The sequence below is a fragment of the Myotis nattereri genome (assembly GCF_964212035.1).
Source record: "Myotis nattereri genome assembly, chromosome: 6".
NCBI lineage: Eukaryota > Metazoa > Chordata > Mammalia > Chiroptera > Vespertilionidae > Myotis > Myotis nattereri.
Genome location: NC_138081.1, coordinates 95823731 through 95847718, shown reverse-complemented (window position 1 = coordinate 95847718; position 23988 = coordinate 95823731). Strand labels below are relative to the sequence as shown.

The following is a 23988-nucleotide window of genomic DNA, read 5'->3' as shown; positions in this document are numbered from 1 at the left end:
GCCCTGGTGATGTCGGAAGGTTTTAAATTTTACTAAGTTGGCCTCGTGTTTCTAAAGGCCTCCAGTTCCCAAACTTGACTCTTTCTAGTCTGACTTCCGCCTCTTCTGCCATTAGAGGTGCGAAAGGTCTGTGTTCAATACCAACCTCCCCACTGAAAACACTTTAGCAGAGAATGTCCTCGATGCCAGCTGTTCTTTTTACAATTAACTTCAGAACTCAAAAAAGAGTAACCAATTAGGGAGGCCTGAAGAGACGTCACCACAGCCTCAACCCATCCATCATGCACGGGCCTCAGTGGTTTCACCAGCTGCCCACGATGGGGTCCTGCTTCTGCTACTGCCAGTCGAAAGGCTCTGCCTACATTGTTCCTACGTCTGTTCCTAATCAGTGGCCTTGGGCAGCCATCCCCTTCAGCCTGTCCCTCCCCCCAACCAAGGAGGAGGCTGTGAATGGATGAGACACTGGACAGATGCGTAGTAATGAAATGCAGAGAGTGTAGCCCACGGAGTCAATGCACTTTCTACAATGCCGTTTCGTTATCAGATCTACATGAATTCCTTAGTGATAACACTTCCTTCGAATGCTTGAGAAGCTAAACTCCCCCTGTCAGCCTTCTACAGAAACCCACACCCTAGTCCTTACAATCCATATGAATTGGTGGGTGAGCAGTGAATACGCCCAAGGGATCAGTCTCTTTAAGCAGTGATTCCTTGCCAGGAGCCGGTCCATCCTTGCCGTTTCAAGGGACCTGGCATATATGGCATACTGTTCTTAATATGTTTGCTCACCTTCTTGGCACTATGTGTTTTAACCAAGGTCACCTCTCTGAGAAAGGTTGTTTCCCCAGGTAGGGATTTTCCCCTGAAGTTAGGGAGGGAATAAAACCCCTTAACTAAGTGCTAGGCAGGTAATTAATCACTTTAACTACAAACAATCATGCTTAAGCTACATAATCTTTACTCCCTAGAATGGAGATAAGAAACACACTAACCTTTGGAATAGAGATTGATAGGATTGGAATCAACTGGTATAAATACAGATGTAACAAGACAACAGGACACAGAACCTAGAGACAGAACTTAGAACACAGAACCTAGACACAGAGCCTACACAGAACCTAGAGACAGAAGAACTTCGCTGGAGAGAGCATGGCAAAAGATCCTGGACAGAAACTGGCCACAGAACCTAGAGACAGAACCTAGCGAGAGAACCTGGTAGGAGAACCTGGACAGAACCTGGCTGGGAAACCTAGCGAGAGAACATGGCAACAGAACCTGGACAGAACCTGGCAACAGAACTTGGCAGGAGAACCTGGATAGAACCTGGCTGGAGAACCTAGCGAGGGAACATGGCTACAGAACCTGGCTGGAGAACCTGGAGAACCCGGCTGGAGAACCTAGCAAGAGAACATGGACACAGAACTTGGCTGGAGATCCTGACCAGAACTTGGCTAGAGATCCTGGCTAGGCTGCTGATCAACTGAACGCTGTCTCCGTGTCATTCCTTCTTCGCCGACTCCGTCCACACCTTTGGGGACCCCTAGACCTGCTGGGGTTGGACCCCAGCAATTCCTAACCTTTGTTCCTTTAAATCTTTATATTGAAAGATGGGTAACCGTCCATATTTAAATGCATAAAATAAAATACTTTGAGTGGCAAAGAAATTCAACACCAATGAAGTGACCCCTACATCCGGGCACCACTCAGAAGGAAAGAGTCCCCAGCCGCGGGGAGATGCATTTACACCAAACCCGCCATCTCCGCGGAGATCTGGCCGTCAGTCTGGCTCCAACACGAATCCAGGATCACCAGGGCCCAGCCCTTCGCTCCAACAGCTGGAGCAAAGCAAGGAGGACGCAGGAGGATTCCCCTCGGCCTGTCTTCCCTTTCCCTTCAGCAAGGAGCCACTCCTTTGTCTGGGATTGACAGGGATGCAGGCCGCGGGGGTGGGGGTGGGGTGCCCCCTCAGCCAGCATGTCCTTCAATCCCTGCATTTCCGTTTTGTCCGTGTGCAGTCCTGCCGGGCCCAGTGGAACAGGGGCATCCGGACAAGCACGGGGTTTAGTCCATCAGCCCAACAGCCCGACTTTATCAGCCTGCTCTCTGCCAAGCACGTGGCAGTGAGGATCCACAAGAAACAAGACCCAGTGTCCGCATTCAGGAAGTTCACATTCCACGACCTGTGCACCAGGAGGTCACGGTTCCATTCCCGGTCAGGGCACAGGCCCGGGTTGTGGACTAGATCCCCAAATGTGGGGCGTGCAGGAGGCAGCCGATCGATGACGCCCTCTCATCGCTGATGTTTTTCTCTCCCTCTCCCTTCCTCTCTGAAATCAATAAAAATATATATTAAAAAAAAGTTCACGTTGCAGCCAGAAAACAAGCGACAATACGCAGGGTGAGTATAAAAGCCACGACCTCCACAGAGAAGGGGTGCTCACAGGGAGGCAGGTGCTCTCCACCGGACAGTGGAGGTGCGGGGGCGGGGGTCAGGGGGGCTTCCGGGGGAGGGTGTGCAGGGCCACTTTGCCAGTCATGTGCTTGCTTGCTTTCCTCCACCTAAGAGCAAAGTGCTCTTGCCTTTGGCTTTTAGACCTGACAGAGCTGGGGGCGAGGGGGGGCGGTGGAGGGAGTACCGGAAATGAGAGACTGGGGGGAGAAAGGATGGGAAAGCCAACCATCTACCTGCAGGCTGCAACGCACCCCCCGCCCCCCCCCCCCCCCATTTCTCCCACCTACCTGCCAGCTCTGAGCAGCTGGCCCTGAAATCAAAGGACAGAAAGACTCCTCCCTGCGGTGAGGGAGGGACTCGACCTGTAGGGTGGAAATGTGGCGCATGGCGGAGGGGGGGCGGGTGTGGCCTGTGAACGTGTGAACAGGAGCGAGCAGGAGCGTCATCGCTGCCCCGCTTGCAGGGGAAATGACAGCACGTTCTCAGAGCCCCAAAGCCACAGCCTCAGCGCAGGCCACTCGGGGGCTTGGCCACAGCCATTTCCTGGAGCAGCTGCACCGCTGAGAAGGCAGCCTGGCGCAGGGGGAGGCTGGGGGCCAAGGTGACCTGGAAGGGCCACGGAAAACGCCACCCGTGTCTTTTTGGCATGTGTTTATCCTTCCCGGAGGCCGTGACCGCCTGAAGGTGGCGTCACCCAAGGAAGGAGGTGAATGGAGAGCAGCTTTCTCTCTGCGGCTCCCACCCACCTGGGCCCAGACTTGCACACGGGACAGATTCGTTTTTGCAAAGGCAAGACGACAGGCGTGTGCGCCCATCACAAAGTCTGACCCGAAACGGACACGTGCGCTGATGAATTCCTTTGCTCTGCTGTTACTTCATCAGAGGTGGGTATTCCGCAAGCCCGTGAGCGCCAGCCCTGGCGCCCCTCACCCGCACGCCCTGTCCAAGGCCTGGCACCTAGTTCTGTATTCCTTTTCTTGAAGAACTTCCCACAAGCTGTGTAACTGCGGTCCCTCAAAACTCCACCCGTTACACGTGAGGTTGCGTGTACATGGGCTTAAATCTAGAAAACTCGACACCCACCCAAGCTGAGAAGGGAATTTCCTCTGAAAGCCCGCACAGTGCACTGCTGATCCTGCTTTCTCTTCCCAGGCAGGGGGGTGTCTTGCCCCTCCCGCTCCCCCCGCCCCCCCAAATCCGAGTAAAACACTGACACAGGAGTCCATGATGTTCATGGCTTATACTTGACATCTTCTTATGGAAGGGTGAAGAAATGAGAATTAATGTTATTATATTGTTATAGGTGCTACTTACAATTGTCATTACTACTTACAACTGTACCAACAGCTATGATGTATCTATTTAGCGCTTACTCTGGGCCAGACAGTGTGCCAAGTATTCTGCATACCTCAATCCTCATTTCAACACACAACAAACATGATGGAGTAAGTACACCCATTTTACAGATGAGGAGGGTGAGGCTGGCATGATTAAGTAATTTACCTGATGTCACATTCTAATCTGGGTCCATTTAGCTCCAAAGCCTTCTGCTCTGTTTGAGCAGAGAAGTTAGAATTTCCCACTTCCTTGGCCAGATAACCTTTTCTACACCAATTCTAGCTCAATGGAGCCTTAACATCTGCTGTGCGTTTTCCTCTCAGAATCTCTCCTCTTGCCAAGAAATTGGTTTGGGCGTTAAGGAAGTTTAATTGAAAGAAATTTAAATTAGACCCCAGCCAATTTAATTTTTTTATTTTAAAATTGTATTTCTGTTCCTCCTCCAAACTGAAGATTATGGCTGATCCAAGCAAACGGAATTTATGCAGCAGACTCAGAGCAAAACAGTAATAAACTATACATACAGTAACACACAAGCCAAAGAAGAAATTGGACACTGTACCACCACCTAAAAAAGTTCACACCATCTAGCTTTGGGATAGTGTTTTTGTTTTAAGTAACTCTAACGTGCTTCCTCCATATCATTTAAATCATTATCACCCTGAATTTTAAATGTATGCTATTCAATAAACTGACAAGTCACCTTAGTTTAATTTACCATTGCTTTTGTTTCTCACCTTTTAATGCCATCAATCTAAGAAAAGTCACTGCAGCTGTAACCTCTACTCACCCGGCCCCCAAATGGCCCCACGCTGTACCTGGATGCTCAGCCTACCTTTGAATCAACTGCGAGAGAAGAGATCAGAGGAGTCTGCTCCGAAGAGGAGGAAGTCAACTTTTCTTCGTGTTAGAACAGCTGACGTAGTTCTCCTTCCTTCCTGTTGGGCACGGGGTGAAGTGTGCATTCCCCGCTGGCCCTGAGTGCGCGGTGGCTACCCCACATCCCCAGGGCCCCCGAGAACAAAGCCACCCGAACCACACCCAGGAACTCTCATACGCCAGCAGTTTCCATTTTTATCTGGAGGGAAGACTGAGCTGGTGCTACTGAAATGTCTCACCCCTATCAAGAACGCTCCCCCCTTCCCCCCCTCCCCCCCCCCCCCCCCCCGCCAAGAACAGAGACTCCAAATGCTCAAATGTCCCCACACCTGCAAGGGTTTCACGTTAACTTCAAGTGTAAATGACTACATTCCAAACATCAGCTGCCAACTCAAACACCAATTTAGAACAAGACTGGCATGGACTCCTTTTTTTTTTTGGTAAATTGCATTGATGTTTAGCATACATACAGGAACATGGTACAAATCATAAGCACAGCTTGATAAAGTTTCCCAAAGTGAATGCGTCTATCAAGAAATTGAACTTGCTCAGCCAGTGTGGCTCAGTGGTTGAGCATTGGCCTATGAACCAGGAGGTCACGGTTTGATTCCTGGTCAGGGCACATGCCCAGGTTGTAGGCTCAATCCCCCAGTTGGAGGATGCAGGAGGCAGCTAATTGATGATTCTCCTTCATCATTGATGTTTCTATCTCTCTCTCTGAAATCAATAAAAAAAACTCTATTAAAAAAAAGAAATCGAACTTTAACAACACTCTGGAAGTTCACATTGCAGTATTATATTTTACTAGAGGCCCGGTGCATAAAAATTTGTGCACTCGGGGGGGCGGGGGGGTGTCCCTCAGCCCGGCCTGTGCCCTCTTGCAGTCTGGGACCCCTCGGGGGATGACCACCTGCTGGCTTAGGCCTGCTCCCTGGGGGATTGGGCCTAAGCTGGCAGTCAGACATCCCTCTGGCAGCCTGGGAGCCCTCAGGGGATGCCCACTTGCCAGCGGGGAGCAGGCCTAAGCTGCAGTCGGACATCCTTAGCGCTGCTGAGGAGGCAGGAGAGGCTCCCACCACCACCGCTGTACTAGCAGCCATCAGCCTGGCTTGTGGCTGAGCAGAGCTCCCCCTGTGGGAGCACACTGATCACCAGGGGGCAGCTCCCGCATTGAGCGTCTGCCCCCTGGTGGTCAGTGTGTGTCATAGTGACCAGTCATTCCCAGTTGTTCTGCTGTTAGGTCAGTTTGCATATTACCCTTTTATTATATAGGACTAGAGGCCCGGTGCACAAAAATTTGTGCACTCGGGGGGTGGGGGTTTCTTCAGCCCGGCCTGTGCCCTCTCGCAGTCTGAGACCTCTCAGGAGATAACAACCTGCTGGCTTAGGCCTGCTCCTGGGTGGCAGAGGGCAGGCCCAATCCCTAGGTGCAGCCCCTGGTCGGGCTCAGAGCAGGGCCGATTGGGGAGTTGGGGCGCCGCCCTGTCATGCACAGAGCAGGGCAGATTGGGAGGTTGTGATGCCACCCTCAGTCACACTCAGGGTAGGGCCAATTGGGGGGTTGGGGCACCGTCCCCTGTCACACTCAAGGCAGGGTCGATGGGTAGGTTGCGGCGCCACCCCCTGTCACGCACAGAGCAGGGCCAATCAAGGGGTTGGGGCGCCGCCACTCTCACACTCAGGGCAGGGCCGATGGGGAGGTTATGGCTCTACCCCATCACACACAGAGCAGGGCCCGTGGAGGGGGCGGGTTGGGGAGCTCCCCCCTATCAGGCACAGAGCAGGGCTGCTCAGGGGGTTGGGGCCCTGCCCCGTCACACACAGAGCCGCAGGGCGATCAGGGGGTTTGGGCGCTGCCCCCTGTCACGCTGATCCTGGTGCCGGGAGGCATATTACCCTTTTACTATATAGGGTAGAGGCCTGGTGCATGGGTGGGGCCGGCTGGTTTGCCCTGAAGGTTGTCCTGGATCAGGGTGGGGGTCCCCACTGGGGTGCCTGGCCAGTCTGGGTGAGGGGCTGAGGGCTGTTTTCAGGCTGGGAGTGACTGAAGTTCCCAACCGCTCCTTTATTTATTTATTTATTTATTTATTTATTTATTTATTCTGGGCCAGCTTTACCTTGAGGCTTGGCTCCAGATCTTAGGCCTCCGCGCGGCTGAAAGTAGGTTTCTGGTCTTTGCTTACAATGTTGCGAATCTGCTGGCTGAAGTCCTGCGGTATTTGTTACAATGCTTCTTAAACTGCCCACTCAGAGGCCTGCAGCTGCAGGCGGGGATCATTGATCCTCTGTCACTGAGGCAAGCAAGCCTCATGTTAGTTTCAAGCTGCCTGGCTGCCAGCCGCCATCTTGGCTGACAGTTAATTTGCATATCTTGCTGATTAGCCAATGAAAAGGGTAGCGGTTGTACGCCAATTACCATGTTTCTCTTTTATTAGTGTAGATTGTATGAACATCTAAAAAAATTGATCTATTGTACTATTGATGGATGCTTGTGTTATTTATAATTTTTAGCTATTATGAATAGTGTGACTGCAAACATTGTTATATAGTCTCTTGGGTGAGTATTTGTACGTGTTTCTGTTGGTTACGTGTGTAAGGGTGGAATTGCTGTGTCATAGGTTATGTTTAATGTCAGTAGATGCCACCCACAGCTTTCCAAAATGGCCGTACTCACACTCCTACCAGCAACAATTTCCAGTTGCTTCACATGCTCATCCACACTTGATGTCATCTGTCCTTCTTATTTTATCCTTCCTGGTCAACCAGGGGTGATATCATATTACGGTTTTAATTTTCATTTCCCTGATGTTTTGTGTAGCTGAGTCATCTGAGCATCGTTTTATATGTTTATTGGTCATTTGGAGATCTACTTTGATGCTGGACTTGTTCAAGTCTTCTGCCTGTTTTCCTATTGGGTTGCCTGTCTTTGTTACTGATTTGTAGATGTTCTTTATATATTGAGGACACGAGTGCTTTGTCAGATATTTATATTGCAGATATTTTCTCCCACTCTGTGAACTGTTTTTTTCATTCCCTGAACTCACTCTTGAGGGTGACACAGTGTGAACTCTAACTGAGAGAATATGATTCCGGCAAGCCAGCTGATGACCAAGAATCGGGTGTGTTGTGTGGAGTCACCAGATCTCTCTGAACACTCCTGGAACTTGGTTTCCTCATCTGTAAATGAGGTTCGCTTTGCTCATCACTTTGGCTCTTTGGTTCTGAAATCTCACTCTTCCCTGGCCTGAGGGTGACAACTTGAGGTGGTGCATTCCATCAGGTGAGGAGCAGCGGTGGGCAGGAGGTGATGGTGAGCTGTGAAGGGTTAGAATGACTAAAGGGAAGAGTGAATTCAGAGGGCAAACTTTGTAGTGACAGGTCTGAGTGATGCTCAGGAAACTGCTTGGCCTCTCTGAGCCTGTCTCCTGGTGACGACCACAAGGCTTCCCTGGTAGTATATAGTTCATTCAATTCATTCATAAATATTTATTGTGCATCTACTATGTCAGGCGCTGCCATAGTGATCATGGTTGAGGATCCCTGACTTAAAAAGATTCCTAATAAATAGTAACTGCTGTCTGGCCCGTGTTGCTCAGTGGTTGAACCAGGAGGTCACAGTTTGATTCCTAGTCAGGGCACATGCCTGGGTTGTGGGCTCAGTCCCCGGTAGGGGGAATGCAGGAGGCAGCCGGTCAATGATTCTCTCTCATCACTGATGTAATATATCTCTCTCCCTCTAACTTCCTCTCTGAAATCAATAAAAATCAACCAATCAATCAATAACTAGTAACTGCTATTTATTTAGTAGTAATATTACTATTTTTGTAGCTTAAGACACTGAATACATCCATTTAGGAATGTTTGGGGGAAAATGTTTTAGAAATTAGGGTAATCTGGAATAGTTATTTTGCTAAGGCTGGTGCAACAAATACCTTAGACTGGAGAGCTAAACAACAGAAATTTATTTCCTCACAATTCTGAGGCCTGGAAGATGGAAGTGTTGGTATGGCCTGTAGCTGGCTGTCTCCAAACCATCCTCCCTCTGTGTGTCTGTGCCAAATCTCCTTTCCTTATAAAAACACAGCCATATTGGACCTTATTTTAACTTAACCTCTTGAAAGGCCCCATCTCCAAATACAGAATGCCACCTTCTCAGGACTTGGTGGTGAAAAGGTCAACATGTGAATTTTGGGAGGGACACAATTCAGCCCATAACAGTAGGATATACTACGAAAATTTAGAACTTCCACTTTTTCAAAAGCTAAAAACGTAAACTTTATTGTTTAGGAAATGGATTCATAGTTTAATATATCATAGTTGCAATATACACATTTGTGGGAGACATGCTCAAAAACTGTTCCTGCTCGAGGGGCATAATTAACGAAGTTTGGGGACCACTCATCTGGGGCCTCGGGCTACAGTGGGCAGCAGGGAAGAGTCGGCAGACAGCAGAGCCCTGGGTGCTGGGCGGGTATAAACTATTATTATTTTATCCTCACCCAAGGATACTTTTCCATTGATTTTTACAGAGAGTGGAAGAGAGAGGGAGAGACAGAGAGAAACACCGATGTGAGGGAAATACATCGATTGGTTGCCTCCTGCACACGCCCTGACCAGGGCCCAGGCCAGGGAGGAGCCTGCAACCAAGGTACATGCCCTTGACTGGAATCTAACCCGGACCCTTCAGTCCGCAGGCCGACACTTTACCCACTGAGCCAGACCGGCTAGGGCTGGGCAGGTATAAATTAGATCACATCTGAAAGCAAAGGGAGCTGACACAGGGCGGGCCCGGGGTTCGACCAGAGGGTAAGGGAGGTCGGGGAGCAGCCGAGTGGCTGCATGGCCAGGAGTCGGCAAAGAGAGCGTGAAGGTGCTACATGCCCGAGGGAAGCCTTCACACTGTGTGTGGCGGGTGAGAGCACTCTTTTCCCTTCTGTGTCCCTGCCCTGTCAGCTCAGGCAGGGACAAGGCACCTGCCCTGGACGACAAAACGTGTGCAGAGGTGACACCCGCCACTTTGTGAGCAACACCTTCCTAGCCAACACTCGGCCACCGTTCTCTCTCCCTCAGTAACTCTGGAGTCACGCTGCTCCACCGGCCTGGTCCCCGCGTGGAGGAGACGTGGGCAGAGCCACAGCAGACCCTCCATGGGCATGCGGTGTGAGTGACAACACATCTTTGCTGTCCTCAACCACCAAGAGTGTAGGGTCATTTGTTTCTGCAGCTGAGCCTATGCTGTGTCTGTTCCTATACACAGAACTGACACAGTATTTAATAACTATCTCTCTATATAAAAGGCTAATATGCTAAGTGTCCCTCCACCTGTCCTACTGGTCACTATGATGGGCACTGACCACCAGGGGGCAGATGCTCAACGCAGCAGCTGCAGAGCTGCAGTGACTTGGCAGTAGCGGTTCTCTGGTGATGCACCCCAAAACCAGAGAGGAGGGAGCACGATTCCTCGTGGGGCCGTACAATTCCACCTTCGGCCGTGGGTTATGTTGTGCAATTCCACACCTCGGCTCCTCTAGGCTCCTGTCGGCCCTGAATCTGGTTTACTGTACACTTGCGTTTGCATTCCACACCCTGTACGACAGCAACTTTGCAGAGTGCCCGCTCACATTCCAGGACCTCTAGGGGGATGTTGGGAGAGCTGATTTTGGCCAGATCCCTGCAGGCCAGCCCAAGGGACCCCACCTGCCAGAGGGACCCCGCTCACTCCACAGACACCGGAGAGGGACCGTGGGAGGTTGGCTCCAGGGCATGTCTGGCCCATCTGGCCCAATCCTGCCCCACTGGCCACCTTCTAATTAATTTCCTTTCACTGTGTATGAATCTGTGCACTGGGCCTCTAGTTATAGTATAAAAACCAACCGTCAGAAAAAACAGCAGCTGGAGGTTCCTGTTTTGCCCATGAGCTACCCCTCAGTAGTTAATCTGGGGGATGGAGCCCCAGGGAACGGGTGGGGTAGCCAGGATTGGGAGGAAGATGGACCCAAGGGGCTCAGCACAACAGCTACTCCAGTTGGTACTTCAGTCCCACCGTGCCCGAGTTTCCCAGCGGACAGCATCTCGCTAGCATGGAATTTCTCAGCCTAGGATTCTCACTTTAGATATGTGTCAGCCACAGATTTATTTTCTGCTCCTCACAGCATGAGATTCCTCAGACTACAGTGTTTTGGCATGACCAGCTTCCTTGTATTATTGTTGTTATTATTATTGACTTGGCGCATCTCAGTAACGCACTCCTAGGCACAGGGAAAGGGAGGAAAACTCGGACAGCCACAGGGTTGGGTCGGGATGGTGAAGGGCACCACATCACAGACAACACTGCGAGACCCCACGGAGGCCGCTGACTTGCCAGCTGAGGTGGCATGGCTGGGATGGCGAGGCCTGCACTTGCTAAATCAAGGCACTGGCAACACCAATCCCTCTCTCTAAAGAGTGTAGTTAGGAGACGACTCGAAGGAAGAAAGCACGCAATACCTGCCAATCTACGGCTAACTCCCAAATGGAAAAACAAACTCGAGATTCACTCCACTGACTTACTGCGCAGCAACTAAACATTATTCTAAAATGTGGCTGAATCCCAGAGATATGGGCAGCCATGAGGCTGGTGGACCTGCATTCTTGGGCAATCGGGGTGCTGGGAGCCCCGATTGGACCAAATGCCCCAGTGATTGCCCATTCCTCCGCCCCACAGAGTATACATCCACTGGGCAGAATGCCAGGCCCTCTCACTGCGTTCTCCCAAGCCCTGCAACATCACTGAGCCTGGAGACTTCAAACCCCCTATTTACAAAAAAGTGGGACTATGAATATGGGGGTGATTTTCAGTTACAGTATCCCTAGTCTCTGCCTCACCAATGCTGGATTGGGAAGCTCCTAAAAGGCTGTGGAGCAATGGCTAAAATACGTCCCACACCTCACAGCCTTTAACTGCAGGTGCTCACCTGTTCACTCTGGCTTTGCACATAACCCCAAGACACTCGGCTCCTCTAGGCCACAGCAGAGGGGGAAATTAGAAGAGAGGGAAAAGGCCCCGTTGGGCTCAGGCCTGTGGGGTCACGCGACTGAAAACACCAGAAATGGATTCTCGGGGGGCAGCCGGAATGTCCAGGAGACAGACAAAAACACGCACGGACTGGAATCCCATGTAGACTGAGGCACAAGACTGAGAACTGGAACAGGCGAGTTGAAGCGAGATCATAGGAAGAGAACAAAACTCAAAAAGAAAGTCAAGTTCAGAATCTGTGAGGCAGAAACCACGTGTGGGAGAGCGGGTGTCCGGGCCCAGCAGCTGTGTCTCAGGCTCTGCCCTCCTCCCCTGACCCACAGGAGGCAGGCCGTTGCATCTTCCTGCACCCCAGTTCTCTCAGAACCAGTGTGTGTGTGTGGAAAGCACGCACTCATTCAATAAATTTTCATTGTGCACCTACTCTGTGCCAGGCACAACGCAAGGGGCCGGGGAAACATCAGCGAATAAACAGATTCCGCCGCCGGCCGGCGTGGCAATTAGGATGCTATAGGGTAGAAACAGCAAGGGTTGCTGATGGATTGCAGGCGGGCTGGGCGGCGCCGCGGGGTCTTGTCGTCAGCTCTTCCCGGGGAGGATGGGAAGTGGGTTTTAGCAACTGGGCTTTGGAGAGGTAAGGAGTGGCAGCTTGACTTCAAGGGTGTGGTAAAACCAGAAAAATGGTCCGCAAAGCCACACATCTCAGCCTCAGAGTCCATATAAGCAGGCCCACAGCCCAGCCCTTCTCGGAGAACACGGCCAGAGCCCGAAGCAATTCCTAATTTTCATAAAGACCCCGAACACAAGTCCAGTGTACGTCTAGGTCGTGCTGGTGAAGGCAGTCTGTAAGTGTGCAGCGTTTTACAAAGTTTCCACCCCAGAATGCTTTTTTAAATGGTGCTTTAAAAAATAGTAGGAAGAATTTATGTGGAAAACTTGCCTCCCCAGAGGAAGGTTCCTATCAGAGCCGAAGTTTCCTGACCCCCCTGATCCCCAGAGGGACTGTAACCAATACCTCGCTGCCCATCAAGGTCAGAAGTCACCTTACAGTTCACCAGGTGCCCACCCGTCTGAATATTCAAATTACCCCACACAGACGACTCTGCCCCCCGAAATGGCTCTGTACACTTAGCATACTTCGTTTTTGCTTACATTTGTTTTGTTTTAGCTGCCGTGGTCTAGGCAGTTGCCAGGCTACTCAAACGGGTTCCCGCGGAAACCGCCACCTCGGAGACGAGAAGAGATAGTCCCGAGTCCACTCTCGGCGCGCCGCCCGACGGAGGAACAAGGGGAAGGGCGTGGCCCTGAGGGGCGTAGGCGTGGCCTTGGAGCGGGCGTGGGCGCATAGGGGCGGGGCCAGGAGGAGAGAGGGGCCTTTGGGGCGGGCGTGGGCGTGTGGGGGCGGGGCCTGGGGGAGGGCGGGGCTGGAGAAGGGCGGGGCCGGGTAGTCCTGGGCCTCAGTGCGCCGGCGCAGTGCGCTCTCCTCGGGGCGGCGGAGGCGACGCGCCGGGGAAGATGGAAGACTACCAGACTGCGGAAGAGGTAACTGCCGGCCGGCGACGGGCGGGTGGAGGCCGGGAGCCCCGGGCTGGGTGGGAGGCGGCAGCCCGTGGGGGGCCCCTGGGTGTCTGGACGAGGGCGGCGGCCGTACCCCGCGCGGGCTGACGGCGCCGCGCCCCCCGAGCGCTCCGCGGTGACCCCGGGCGGCCTGCCCGGGTGTCCCCGACCTGCCGGGGTGGGGCGGCCCAGGGGCTCCCTGCGCGGCGCCCCATGCGCCCCACCTCCCGCCTGCGCCGCGCCCACTTGGTCCCGGCCGGGAGTCAGGCCACTCGGCCCTTCTATGAGCGATGCGGACCCTGCCCTGCGGGGCGGTCCACGCCCGGTGCGCCCCAGGGCCGCGCGGACGCCGGCTGGCCGAGGCCGCGCTTTAACGCCGACCCCAGGGGCACGCACGCGTGAGCGCACGCACAGCCGCAGCTCGCCAGTCCCCCCGGGCTCGGGTCTGATGCTCGGGCTGTCGGCGAGGCGCCGGAGTGCGGGTCGGAGAGCCTGCCTTTGTCTGCGGTGCGCACGGTCCCCCCGCTCGCGCCCTTGGCCGCCGCGCTCACCCGCCGTGCGCACCGGGCTCTCTCTACCGGGCGTCCTGGGGGATAAAGGCCGTTATTTCGGTTTGGGTTCGAGCCGGCGGTGAGACAGCGCCTGTCAGTGGGGGCGGGGGCACCTCATTGTCTCGGTGAAGACGGGGTTGAAGCGCACAATTGTTGGCGAAGCGGAAGACGGTCATTGTGACGGTGCGCGGTTCGAACGGCTTCCATGTGGGCCAAGGATCCCAGTGGCCAGTGGACGTGGATGGAGGGGTTAAATTCTGGTGCCAAGCCAGCCTTTTGTGTCCTGGCATGATCCCAGCAGACACCAAACCAGAACCCTCCCGACGCCTCTCCCGGCCCCGGGCCCCTGGGCGAGCCCTCCGCGCTGGAGTCTCCGGTCTTCACTTCCCAAGTGCTCGTCGCCTAGATTTGCATGAGTCAGTGCTCCATGGACGGGAATCTTTTAAGTCCAACTCTGCCCCTGTTCTTCCTTGCAGACCACTTTTGTTGTTGACGAAGTGAGCAACATTGTGAAAGAGGTAAGAGGAGACATGCCTACTTTTAAAATACTCGCGCACTGGCTTGTATGAGTGAAAATAATGTGTTTTAAGCACTGTCTTGGAATGGTTTCAGCCGAGCCTGCCTGTGTTTTGGTATTTCAAATAAGTTTTTTTAAAAATATACTTTAGCCGAAACCGGTTTGGCTCAGTGGATAGAGCGTCGGCCTGCGGACTGGGGGGTCCCGGGTTCGATTCCGGTCAAGGGCATGTACCTGGGTTGCGGGCACATCCCCAGTGGGAGGTGTGCAGGAGGCAGCTGATCCATATTTCTCTCTCATCGATGTTTCTAACTCTCTATCTCTCTCCCTTCCTCTCTGTAAAAAATCAATAAAATATATTTAAAAAAAATATATACTTTATTGATTTTTTACGGAGAGGAGGGGAAAGGGATAGAGAGTTAGAAACGTCGATGAGAGAGAAACATCGATCAGCTGCCTCCTGCACGCCCCCTACTGGGGATGTGCCTGCAACCAAGGTACATGCCCTTGACCGGAATCGAACCCGGGACCCTTCAGTCCGCAGGCCGAGGCTCTATCCACTGAGCCAAACCGGTTGGGGCTCAAATAAGTTTTTAACCTCAGAGAATAGCTAGGTAAGAACTACTCCCGCCGAAACCGGTTTGGCTCAGTGGATAGAGCGTCGGCCTGCGGACTGAAAGGTCCCGGGTTCGATTCCGGTCAAGGGCATGTACCTTGGTTGCGGGCATATCCCCAGTGGGGGATGTGCAGGAGGCAGCTGATCGATGTTTCTCTCTCATCGATGTTTCTAACTCTCTATCTCTCTCCCTTCCTCTCTGTAAAAAATCAATAAAATATATTTAAAAAAAAAAAAAAAAAGAACTACTCCCATATGAGGTAAATTATGTATTTTAAACCAGACAGGAAATTTTATGTGTTAGTATTATTATTGGATGTAACTAAGGCTTGATTCTATAACTTTTAGCATAAAGATTCATGGTGTACAAGTGACTGTTTCCAACGTTAGTGAAGAGAGTGGATGTAAAAAATTGAACTTCCAGTTACTGCACACCTGGTGGTTCAGTTGGCCATTGTTTGTTTCCTTATTTTTCTTACATTCCTACACTGCCTGCTTTATCATTAGACTGTGGTGTTTGCCTTCGATAATGAGAATGGGAGACAAAAAAGGATTCTTGTTCTTTATTTATTTAAAAAAAAAGCCAAGGGGCATGCAGGGGACTGATCCTCGAGTCTACAGTCGGGACAGGGAAGGCAGGCGTGTGTCCAGTAACAACGCTGGGAAGTGGCCGCTGCCACAGCAGCTGGTGCTGGAGGGAGTTCAGAGCTGGACTCAGTGAGTAGGAGCAGCATGAACTCAGCAGAGAGGGCAGTGATGGCGAACCTTTTGAGCTCGGCGCGTCAGCGTTTTGAAAAGCCCTAACTTAACTCTGGTGCCGTGTCACATATAGACATTTTTTGATATTTGCAACCATAGTAAAACAAAGACTTATATTTTTGATATTTATTTTATATATTTAAATGCCATTTAACAAAGAAAAATCCAACCAAAAAAATGAGTTCGCGTGTCACCTCTGACACGCGTGTCATGGGTTCGCCGTCACTGGAATAGGGGCCAAGTGCCAGGGCGGGGACGGCGTGTGCAGGGTCCTGTGCAGGGGTGTACAGTGTGTCTGAGGGATGGGAGGGCTGCAGAGAGCTGGGCCGCCTGAGGGGGAAAGAGCCTCTGTAAGCTGAGCAGATAGTGACGCCATTGGCTACAAGAAAGTCATTAGTTGATGTGAGTTAACAGTACCATCGAGGATCTGTATGTGATTTGGAACTGATTCTAATCCAGATTATTAATACAAATTATTGACTACTGCCAGAATGATAAAGAACCACAACCTATTTTTGTGAACATCATCAAAAAACAAAATGACTCTGTTCTGCCTTATACATTATTCAGCATTAGGCGTGCTTTTTTTTTAGTTGTCTTTTATCTTTTCCAAAATAGTGTTTCTTAGGGAAGGAGTGGGGGGAGCATGAAGGTGGGTGAATCACTGAGCCAGTGGGAACTGGAGTTGGTTATGAAGTGTCCTGGGCCTCCCTCGTTTTCCGCATTAGCGTTGACTTGGTTACCAGGCAGCAGGTAAGTGGAAGGCAGGCTTCCCAGTCTCCCTGGAAGCATGAGGTAATGTTGTGGTGTTGCCTTCACATGGTCACCGGCTCCACAGCTTTGCTTGGTGATGTCCTCTCGGGCTGTTCTAAGTATTGGGTAGTAGTACGTTTGGGTGGGTCCAAAATCAGAGACAGGTTTTCGTCCGTCCCTGAAGAACAGTGAACTGGGCACAAAGTGTGTGTGGAGGGTCCTCAGAGTTAGACATTTAGCTTGATTATTATGTAGTAATCTGGCCCCTTTAATCCAGGGGCTCCTAAGCCCCCAGCCTCGCTTTATGCAGAGCTGGAGGGCGCGGGGTGTGTGGCAGAGAATGCAAAGGAGCTGTGATAAGACGCTAAAACGCATGGGGGGGAAGAAGCAGGATGCCAATGGTCTTTGTGTAATGTGACTACTCGGAGTCCCCGGAGAAGCAGGAATTCCTGTAGATAGAGATGAGGGTGTGACCGTAGGTAGCTTTCTGTTTCTCAAAAGCAAGATCACTGGGCTGTGCCAGGCAGTCGGTCCCTGTCACCAAGGTGCACAACCAGGTCCTGGCACTGTCCTCTCGTGCTCAGAACAGAACCTGATGATCACTGAACACTTTTATTTTAGGTTGTAACTGTCATAAAAACTCAAGTTTTCTGGTTTAAGTCAGAATGTTTCACAATGTTGACAGACCCCCATGTAATTATGAATTCTTAAAAACAAATGTAAAACTTATTTAAATATGATCCTATTAAACAAAAGGTGTATTTGATCTCATGGATACAAATAAGCTTACATTGATGCAAACTGTATTTCGGCAGTTCTTAGGGGATGAACTTGAATACTAACTGGAAGGTGCTGGATGCACTCCGCTGCTAGTGACTCCTCTCCGCTTTGTCTTCTAGGCGATAGAAAGTGCCATCGGCGGCAACGCCTATCAGCACAGCAAAGTCAACCAGTGGACCACAAATGTCGTAGAACAAACTTTAAGCCAACTCACCAAGCTGGGAAAACCATTCAAATACATTGGTAATGGATTTGCTTCTCGTATATATGGATGCTGGTTCTTGAAATACTGATGAGAGGCAGGACGAGTGTCAGAAGAGAGTGGTTGTGTCAGCGTGGTGCCCAACCTTCCAGTTCCCTGTAGAAGTGTCACTTGTGTTGTGCACACTGCTTTACTTTAGGTCATAGCTGGCATCACCTGCCTAGTTGGCTGCTGGAACAGTTGCAGGGCATGCCCAGGACTTCAGGTCAGATGCTTGTAGACCAGGTGTGCAGTGAAGGGAAGGGACAGGTGTGGTTTGTCAGTGTCATAGGACCTTAATTTTTATGAGCATCAACCACATGATCAATATACATATGCTGAAAGTGGGCAAAAAGAAATGTGTGTTGCCAAGTAGATTTTGCTAATGAAAGTTGTTTTCATTGAAGTGACCTGTATAATTATGCAGAAGAACGGAGCAGGACTACACACGGCGAGTTCTTGCTTCTGGGACAGCTCTACTGACGGTAAGGTTCTCAGTCTCTGGGTCAGAGTCTGTCGTGGGCATTTTCCTGAGGTGGTGGTGTCTTCTTGGACCTGCTGAGATCTAGATTGTCCAAAGCCGAGTTTCCTGAACTGTGTGCGTGGATGTTCCTGTCTCTGAATGCATGCTTATTAGAGTTACCTTTAAAGCATTTTATAGAAAAGAGACTTGCCAACCTTTATGTATGTACCACAAAGAGGTAAGTATCTGAGTATTGGGGCCGGATAGTGAGACATCAACACGAGGTGGCCCATGTTCCTGACTTTCAGTGCCATCTGCCCGCAGGGAGCTGCACTGTGCGATGGGAGAATAAGACCATGTACTGCATCGTCAGCGCCTTCGGACTGTCCATCTGACTGACCACCTCATCCCCCCAGGCTCTTTCTCCTCTGTCTCAACATTTCTCTCCGATCTTCTAACCACCAGCCATGAATTCAGTGAACAGCTTTCCCGCTCTTTGTTTTCTGTGGCACTCTCAACATGCAGAGAAAAACCCAAATGACCGCACTGTCCTGTGATCAGCACACCCTCAATCACGGATCGTTCTTGGGCAGTCGGAACCTGGACTGCCACGTGTCCGCACTCTGAATATCTCTGTTCAAAGGTGCTAAACACTCAACCTGCTAGTGTGAACCTTTCTCTACTCTCTGAAATCATTCAAACACACTAATTTTTCCATACTTTGTACTTTTGTTAGAATAAATTATTCCAATTTAAAGTTTGTTTTTCTTTAGTCTAAATCAGCGGTGGCCAACCTTTCGGACCTCATGGACCACCGGTTGGTGACTGCTGGTCTAAATAGTATCACAAACAAAATCTTCATATTTAATTAGTGCTTCAGCATCTATAAAACCAAAAAGGAAAACAAAAACAAGCTGCAATTTGGCTTTGGTTCTCTCCACACAAAGACAGCTCTGCTGTGTTCTGGTGAGATCTCTTCTACCTCCATCCTAAGGCTCCCTCTCTCTCCTAGAGCGCAGGTGGGAAGTGGGCCCACTGACTCTGTTCCCTTAGCCAGGAGCTCTAATGCACACACACGGCTCAGATCTGCACTACAGCTTGTACTACGTGTTCTCATTTCCAGTAGCAATCTCACATACACAAATTTTTTAGTACTGTGGGGCTTGCAAAATGCCTTCACAATCATTCATTTTGTATCTACAACAATTAGCACCATTATTTATAGAAAATGTGTTTGGAGGTTATTGGCTTGATTTAAAGTTATATCCAAGTAAGTAAGGAGCTGGGCCCCAAACCCTGGTCTTGTGACCTCATCTTTGTGCTCATCCTTGGGCCACATTGTCTTGGCAATAAAGACACACTCCATGTTCACCTGCTGAAATGAAAAAAACCCTGCTCTTGTCCTGAAAGCACTCCCGTATGAAAGATAAGTTAACTCCACATGCAAAGAGCAAACCAACGTAATAAAAAAGGATCAAATATTACAACATACATGTACCAAAAAGGTAGGCTCAGAACGAAGCCACTCCCAAAGTTTGCCATAAATAAACATTTATTCATTTTAACTGATTACAGTGCTCATTCTGTGATCGGGTTTACTGTGCCCACTGACAGAAGATCTAATTTGCAGCTCTACCCTTTCAAGCTTTAACTCTAGTGTGTTTTATTTTACAAATATTTACAGTCTTCTTGTAAAAAGGCAGTTTTCAGTAGCAGAAAAATCCTCCTGTATTTCAGAGTATGGTATAGTTACCAGTATATCTAAAACACGTGAAATCAAGATAAACAGGATAACAAGATGTCACAGACTAAAGCAACTTCCCTTTGGCCTGGGGAAAAGGTTTTTTTTGAAAGCCTAACCTCTAAGGCAACTGCCTTCTAAAACCCTTAAAATACCTAAGTATACTTTAGTGTTTGTAGGCATCCCTTTTAATCATCCCTTCGATTGGAGTCTGTGTTGTTCCCTGTGAAAAGGATTCCAGGAAGTAAGTTACTGCCCACATTATAACCTATTTACCATAACTATAGCTTTAGTAAATACTTCACAAAATTTAGAGGCTGGTGACATTTGTCTTATAAATCTCCCCATTTAGTGGGCTGGTGTACATAATGTATCTAAGCTTACTACAGTCTAATCCTATACAGGACTGACCTTGAATCCATTTTATGTATCGCCTTCTCTAGCCTTTCAAATGGGGCTTAAGAGAGAGAAACCACATCACTTCACTGCAGTAATGATTTAATAATAAATCAAGAGGAACTGTTGTCCACAGAGATAATGACAGTCTCCCAAGGAACACTGAAATACCTGTGGTCATCTTCCAGGTCGCCCTAGACGGGACCAACACAAAAAGTTATCCCAAAGATGATGCTATGCAAGCGGTTACCATGGAAGAACTAAAGTTAGCCCTTTGACTTTATAATTTAAATTTGCAAAACTTTGAGGCTCCAAAGAAATAATAATATCTTGCTACTGTTTAAAGTTTCTGGCAGATGTTAGTGTCTTAATCTAACACCTAGGGCACATATAGTATTTGCTAAATATACTCTAAGCAAAATTTTACATGGAGTATATAATCTATATATATAAAACCCTAAGCGACTGGTTGACTGTTTGACCAGTGACTGATGCACATTGACCACCAGGGGGCAGACACTCAAAACAGGAGCTGCCCCCTAGTGGTCAGTGCACTGCAATAGCAGAACTGCCACTCAGCTGACTGACAGGCGCCAGACACCCATGCTCATGGCTGGCGAGTGCAGCTGCAGTGGCAGGCAGCGCTACCGCTGCGCTGTGAGCTGCGGCAGGCACAGTGGGGCTGGGATGAGCAGGAGTGGTGCGGAGCCCAGCCAGGGCTCGGGCTCCTCCCTGGCTGCCAGCCGCTTCGCACACTACTACATCTCCCAAGGGGTCCCGGACTGCGAGAGGGCGCAGGCCAGGCTGAGGGACCCCACTGGTGCACAAACCCGTGCACCGGGCCCCTAGTATGTTGATATGTATGATATACCAGGAAGGGAAATTGAAAATGCATGATTTGTTTCCCTTAAGGATTTTCTTTTGTAAGTTTTTTCTTGTTTCCAACTTAGTTACACCAAGTAAATAAATATGCCCATATTGTTCCTTTCCTTCACTTGACACCATGATGAATCAATATATGAAGATATCAGTCATCAGTTTATGGTTACAGTACAGGCCAAAAAAAAGTTCTAAGTTATGTGACTAAATGCCTCAAATTTACACTTACTGATAAATAACAGTGTTCCAAATTATGGACAATTATTTTATCATTAAAACGTAAACTATATCACATACTAGGTTACATTTATTAGCACAAGTAAGTTTTGTCAATTTACATATTATTTATAGTTAGTCTTAATAGAGGTTGTAAAATTTGGTAACAAAATTTTTCCCAACACTTCTGAGCACACAGAATAAAAAAATGTCACACACCATTGCAAATATAAAAAAACCATGTAAACCTGAATTACCCTTGCAGCAATACAGTTGTAATCCAAACATTCATATTTACAGAGCTTTAAAAACATAAATGGAATCCATATTAAAGGTATGTTATCACTGATGTTTAAATTAAAAAGGAAGGTCTGAAGTGATGAGCAGTCCCTCCTGACCTCTAGGCGGTCCCAGCACTGCCCGGAGCGGGCAGTGCTCAGCGTGAGGTGAGCTGAGAGTTCATGCACAGGGGAAGGACGTGCAGGACCTGTTTGCACAGCGAACAGCCATACCCAACCTCTGCATCTGCCAGGCCAATCGGTGTCTGCCATGAGCTTGCTGGCAGCTGGAGGCCTTTCCGAGCATGTCACAGCAGAAGCAAGGGGTGTCCACCAGGGTGCTCGGTGGGACAGGAACGGCAGCCACCAGGGGACTGACCGCCAGACGAGACATTCCCAACAAGTTACCTTCTACCCAAAGAGGTTCTTCCATAAACCATCCAAAATGCTTTACTTCCTTTCATCTAGTTCCAAATAAGAAACTAAAAAGCTTTTTGGCAGTAAAGAAGTGAGCCATTGAAATGTCACATGTCAATCAATTGTTGAGCTTTTATTAAAAAAATAAAGCTCTACTGGGTGTCCTCATAGCAGAGCTGCAGAAAGTGCTGTTCCTTGGACTTGAATGGACACCTCTTCCTGCCCCAACCACAGGGCCATCCCTCCAGATCCATGGATGTGAGCATCGTACATACAAATGCACACATATGCACACAACCCCTGGGAGACCTATGGCAGCCAGACCTTTCCCACTAGAGCTGCAACTTGTCAGTTACCTGCTCTTCCCTTGGAAACCCTATCAAACCCTCCTCGAATGCCCCAACACCGTTCTGCCCTAGTGGGTGAAGGGCGGGACCTGCCACCCACCTTCCCCTCCTGAGCCATTACTTCCCATTTCACATTAACAGGAGCTGCCGTCCTGGGAGAGCACCAGCCACTCACTGGGGAGGGACTGCCCCCGAGAGGCAGCGTGCACACAGGCTTCCCTGGAGTTCAGTCAGAAAACGCACCACGGGCAGGGGGAGGGAACGCTGCCATGCGGTGGGCCTTCAGAAGAGCTCCCCACCAACGTGGGATTAGTAAATCATCTTTAAGTACATAATTCTCTCTACTAAGAGCAGGAGTCACTCCCTACCACTGAGGACAAGCTCTCGCTCATCTGAAATCTCTGAAAAAGAATTTGGCTGTGTCAGCGCCTCTCTTCCCAAATAAATGCAGCCACCCTAACAATAAATTTGGCCCAACATTAAACTTGGCCCTCAGTTTTGGTTTTCCTCTAAAAAATATGTAAACAAATAAGGACCCGGAAATCTCTGCTAGAAGACAAGTCGCACACAGGCAGGTGAGGGAGGGCAGGTGTGGAGGGCAGGAGGCCACTGCAGGACAGGCCCCCACGTCTGCCCTCCCAGGGGCTCAGTCGCTCTCAGACTCCTCCTTGTACTGGGCCCGAATGGCCTGGCCGTTCTGCAGGGGCATCTCTTCATAGTCACTCCTGTTATAAAAGAGACCTTCGCTACTAAGACGCTTGGGATGGCTTCTCTCCCGCAACCACAGGCCATTCTAACAAGATCTCGCTCCCTTTCTCGCCCACTCACACCCGCACCATCACCAGGGCCCACCATCCAGAAAGCACTGGCCTCCTGTGGTCAGTTGGGTGTTGAGTAAACAGAACACCATTCAATCTCAGCCAGGATAACGTGGAAGCAAAGCCACGTGACACCGCCAGCTCTAGCACGAGCTAGGACACCCTGAAAACCATCTGAGACTGACTGACACCTGCTCAGTACGCGCACGCAGGCCCCAGCTGAGTGCCCCCGGGACAGCCGTCAGGTGTCGTGCACTCACCCGTAGATGACATCGTCGTCCGAGTCGTTGAGCATGGAGAAGGCAGGGTTGTCTTTCAGCTGCGACTCTGAAAACAACCAGAGCATTTTCTAGGGCATTAGCCCGGACAGGATGCCGTCCTAGGACGGGCTGAACAGAGCTGGGTTCAAGCCCAGCTTCCACCACTACTATCTGTGGGAGCGGGACAGTGTTCTGTGCCCCGAGCATGTTTCTCACCTGCCCGCCAGGGCAGCAGCACTGCTGGGCAACCGGGAGCCCACAAGCGGAGGGCGCTGCCTGCCTCCCGGTCCTTCCCCTAAGTCAGTGGTTCTCAACCTTGGCTGCACATTAGAATCACCTGGGATTCTTTTTAAAATCCTGATTTCTGGGCCTCATCCTCCGGAAATTCCGTTTCTTTGTTATGGGGTGGGGCCACAACATCAGTAACAAAGACACAGAATGTCCGGAGGATGGGGCCCAGAAAGCAGGATTTTAAAGATCCCCAGGTGACTCTAATGGCAGCCCAGGCTGAGAACCGCTGCCCTACGTGCACAGGGAGCAGGAGGACCGCCTGCCCTCCTCTCCGGCCCTGGGCCTGCAGCAAACGGGCCCAGCGGCACCTTTCTCTACAGCTGCCGTGAAGCTCAGACAAGCCTCTTCACGGAGATGCTTTGAGAACTCACGGGATATGAGTCAGGAGTGGTCCTGACATGCTAGGCCCTGCCCTGGTTCCAGA

General features: G+C 50.3%; 3 protein-coding genes across 8 annotated transcripts in view; 1 reads left to right on the top strand and 2 right to left on the bottom strand.

Moving 5' to 3' along the window:
* SYTL3 (synaptotagmin like 3) overlaps window positions 1–4694 on the bottom strand; it is a 44668-nt gene extending 39974 nt beyond the window's left edge. For 2 of the 6 annotated variants that reach the window (XM_081094784.1, XM_081094787.1), the window contains exon 1: window positions 4528–4634. The gene's annotated coding sequence lies outside the window, so the exon portion shown is untranslated. Of the gene's footprint in view, window positions 1–4527 lie in introns of all 6 variants that reach the window. The other 4 variants (XM_081094785.1, XM_081094786.1, XM_081094788.1 and 1 more) reach the window with 3 other exon arrangements.
* An 8458-nt stretch (window positions 4695–13152) lies between these two features.
* Window positions 13153–19484, top strand: DYNLT1 (dynein light chain Tctex-type 1). The gene is made up of 5 exons (XM_081093687.1): window positions 13153–13226; window positions 14269–14310; window positions 17337–17460; window positions 17866–17943; window positions 18246–19484. The coding sequence occupies exons 1-5, from the start codon at window positions 13200–13202 to the stop codon at window positions 18314–18316; spliced, it is 342 nt and encodes a 113-aa protein (XP_080949813.1). The 5' UTR covers window positions 13153–13199; the 3' UTR covers window positions 18317–19484.
* A 2478-nt stretch (window positions 19485–21962) lies between these two features.
* Window positions 21963–23988, bottom strand: part of TMEM181 (transmembrane protein 181) — a 37538-nt gene continuing 35512 nt past the window's right edge. Inside the window, exons 16-17 of the mRNA XM_081093685.1 lie at window positions 23274–23340; window positions 21963–22920 (exon numbers count right to left, since the gene is read on the bottom strand). Coding sequence (XP_080949811.1) covers window positions 22842–22920; window positions 23274–23340 — 146 coding nt within the window. The 3' untranslated portion in view covers window positions 21963–22841. The remainder of the gene's footprint in view (window positions 22921–23273; window positions 23341–23988) is intronic.

Bases quoted from the DNA above. Each gene is read 5' to 3' on its own strand.
- DYNLT1 (XM_081093687.1), top strand. From the start codon at position 13,200: ATGGAAGACTACCAGACTGCGGAAGAG. The intron at 13,227-14,268 runs GTAACTGCCGGC...TCTTCCTTGCAG, and splicing joins ACTACCAGACTGCGGAAGAG to ACCACTTTTGTTGTTGACGA. The intron at 17,461-17,865 runs GTAATGGATTTG...TTTTCATTGAAG, and splicing joins AAAACCATTCAAATACATTG to TGACCTGTATAATTATGCAG.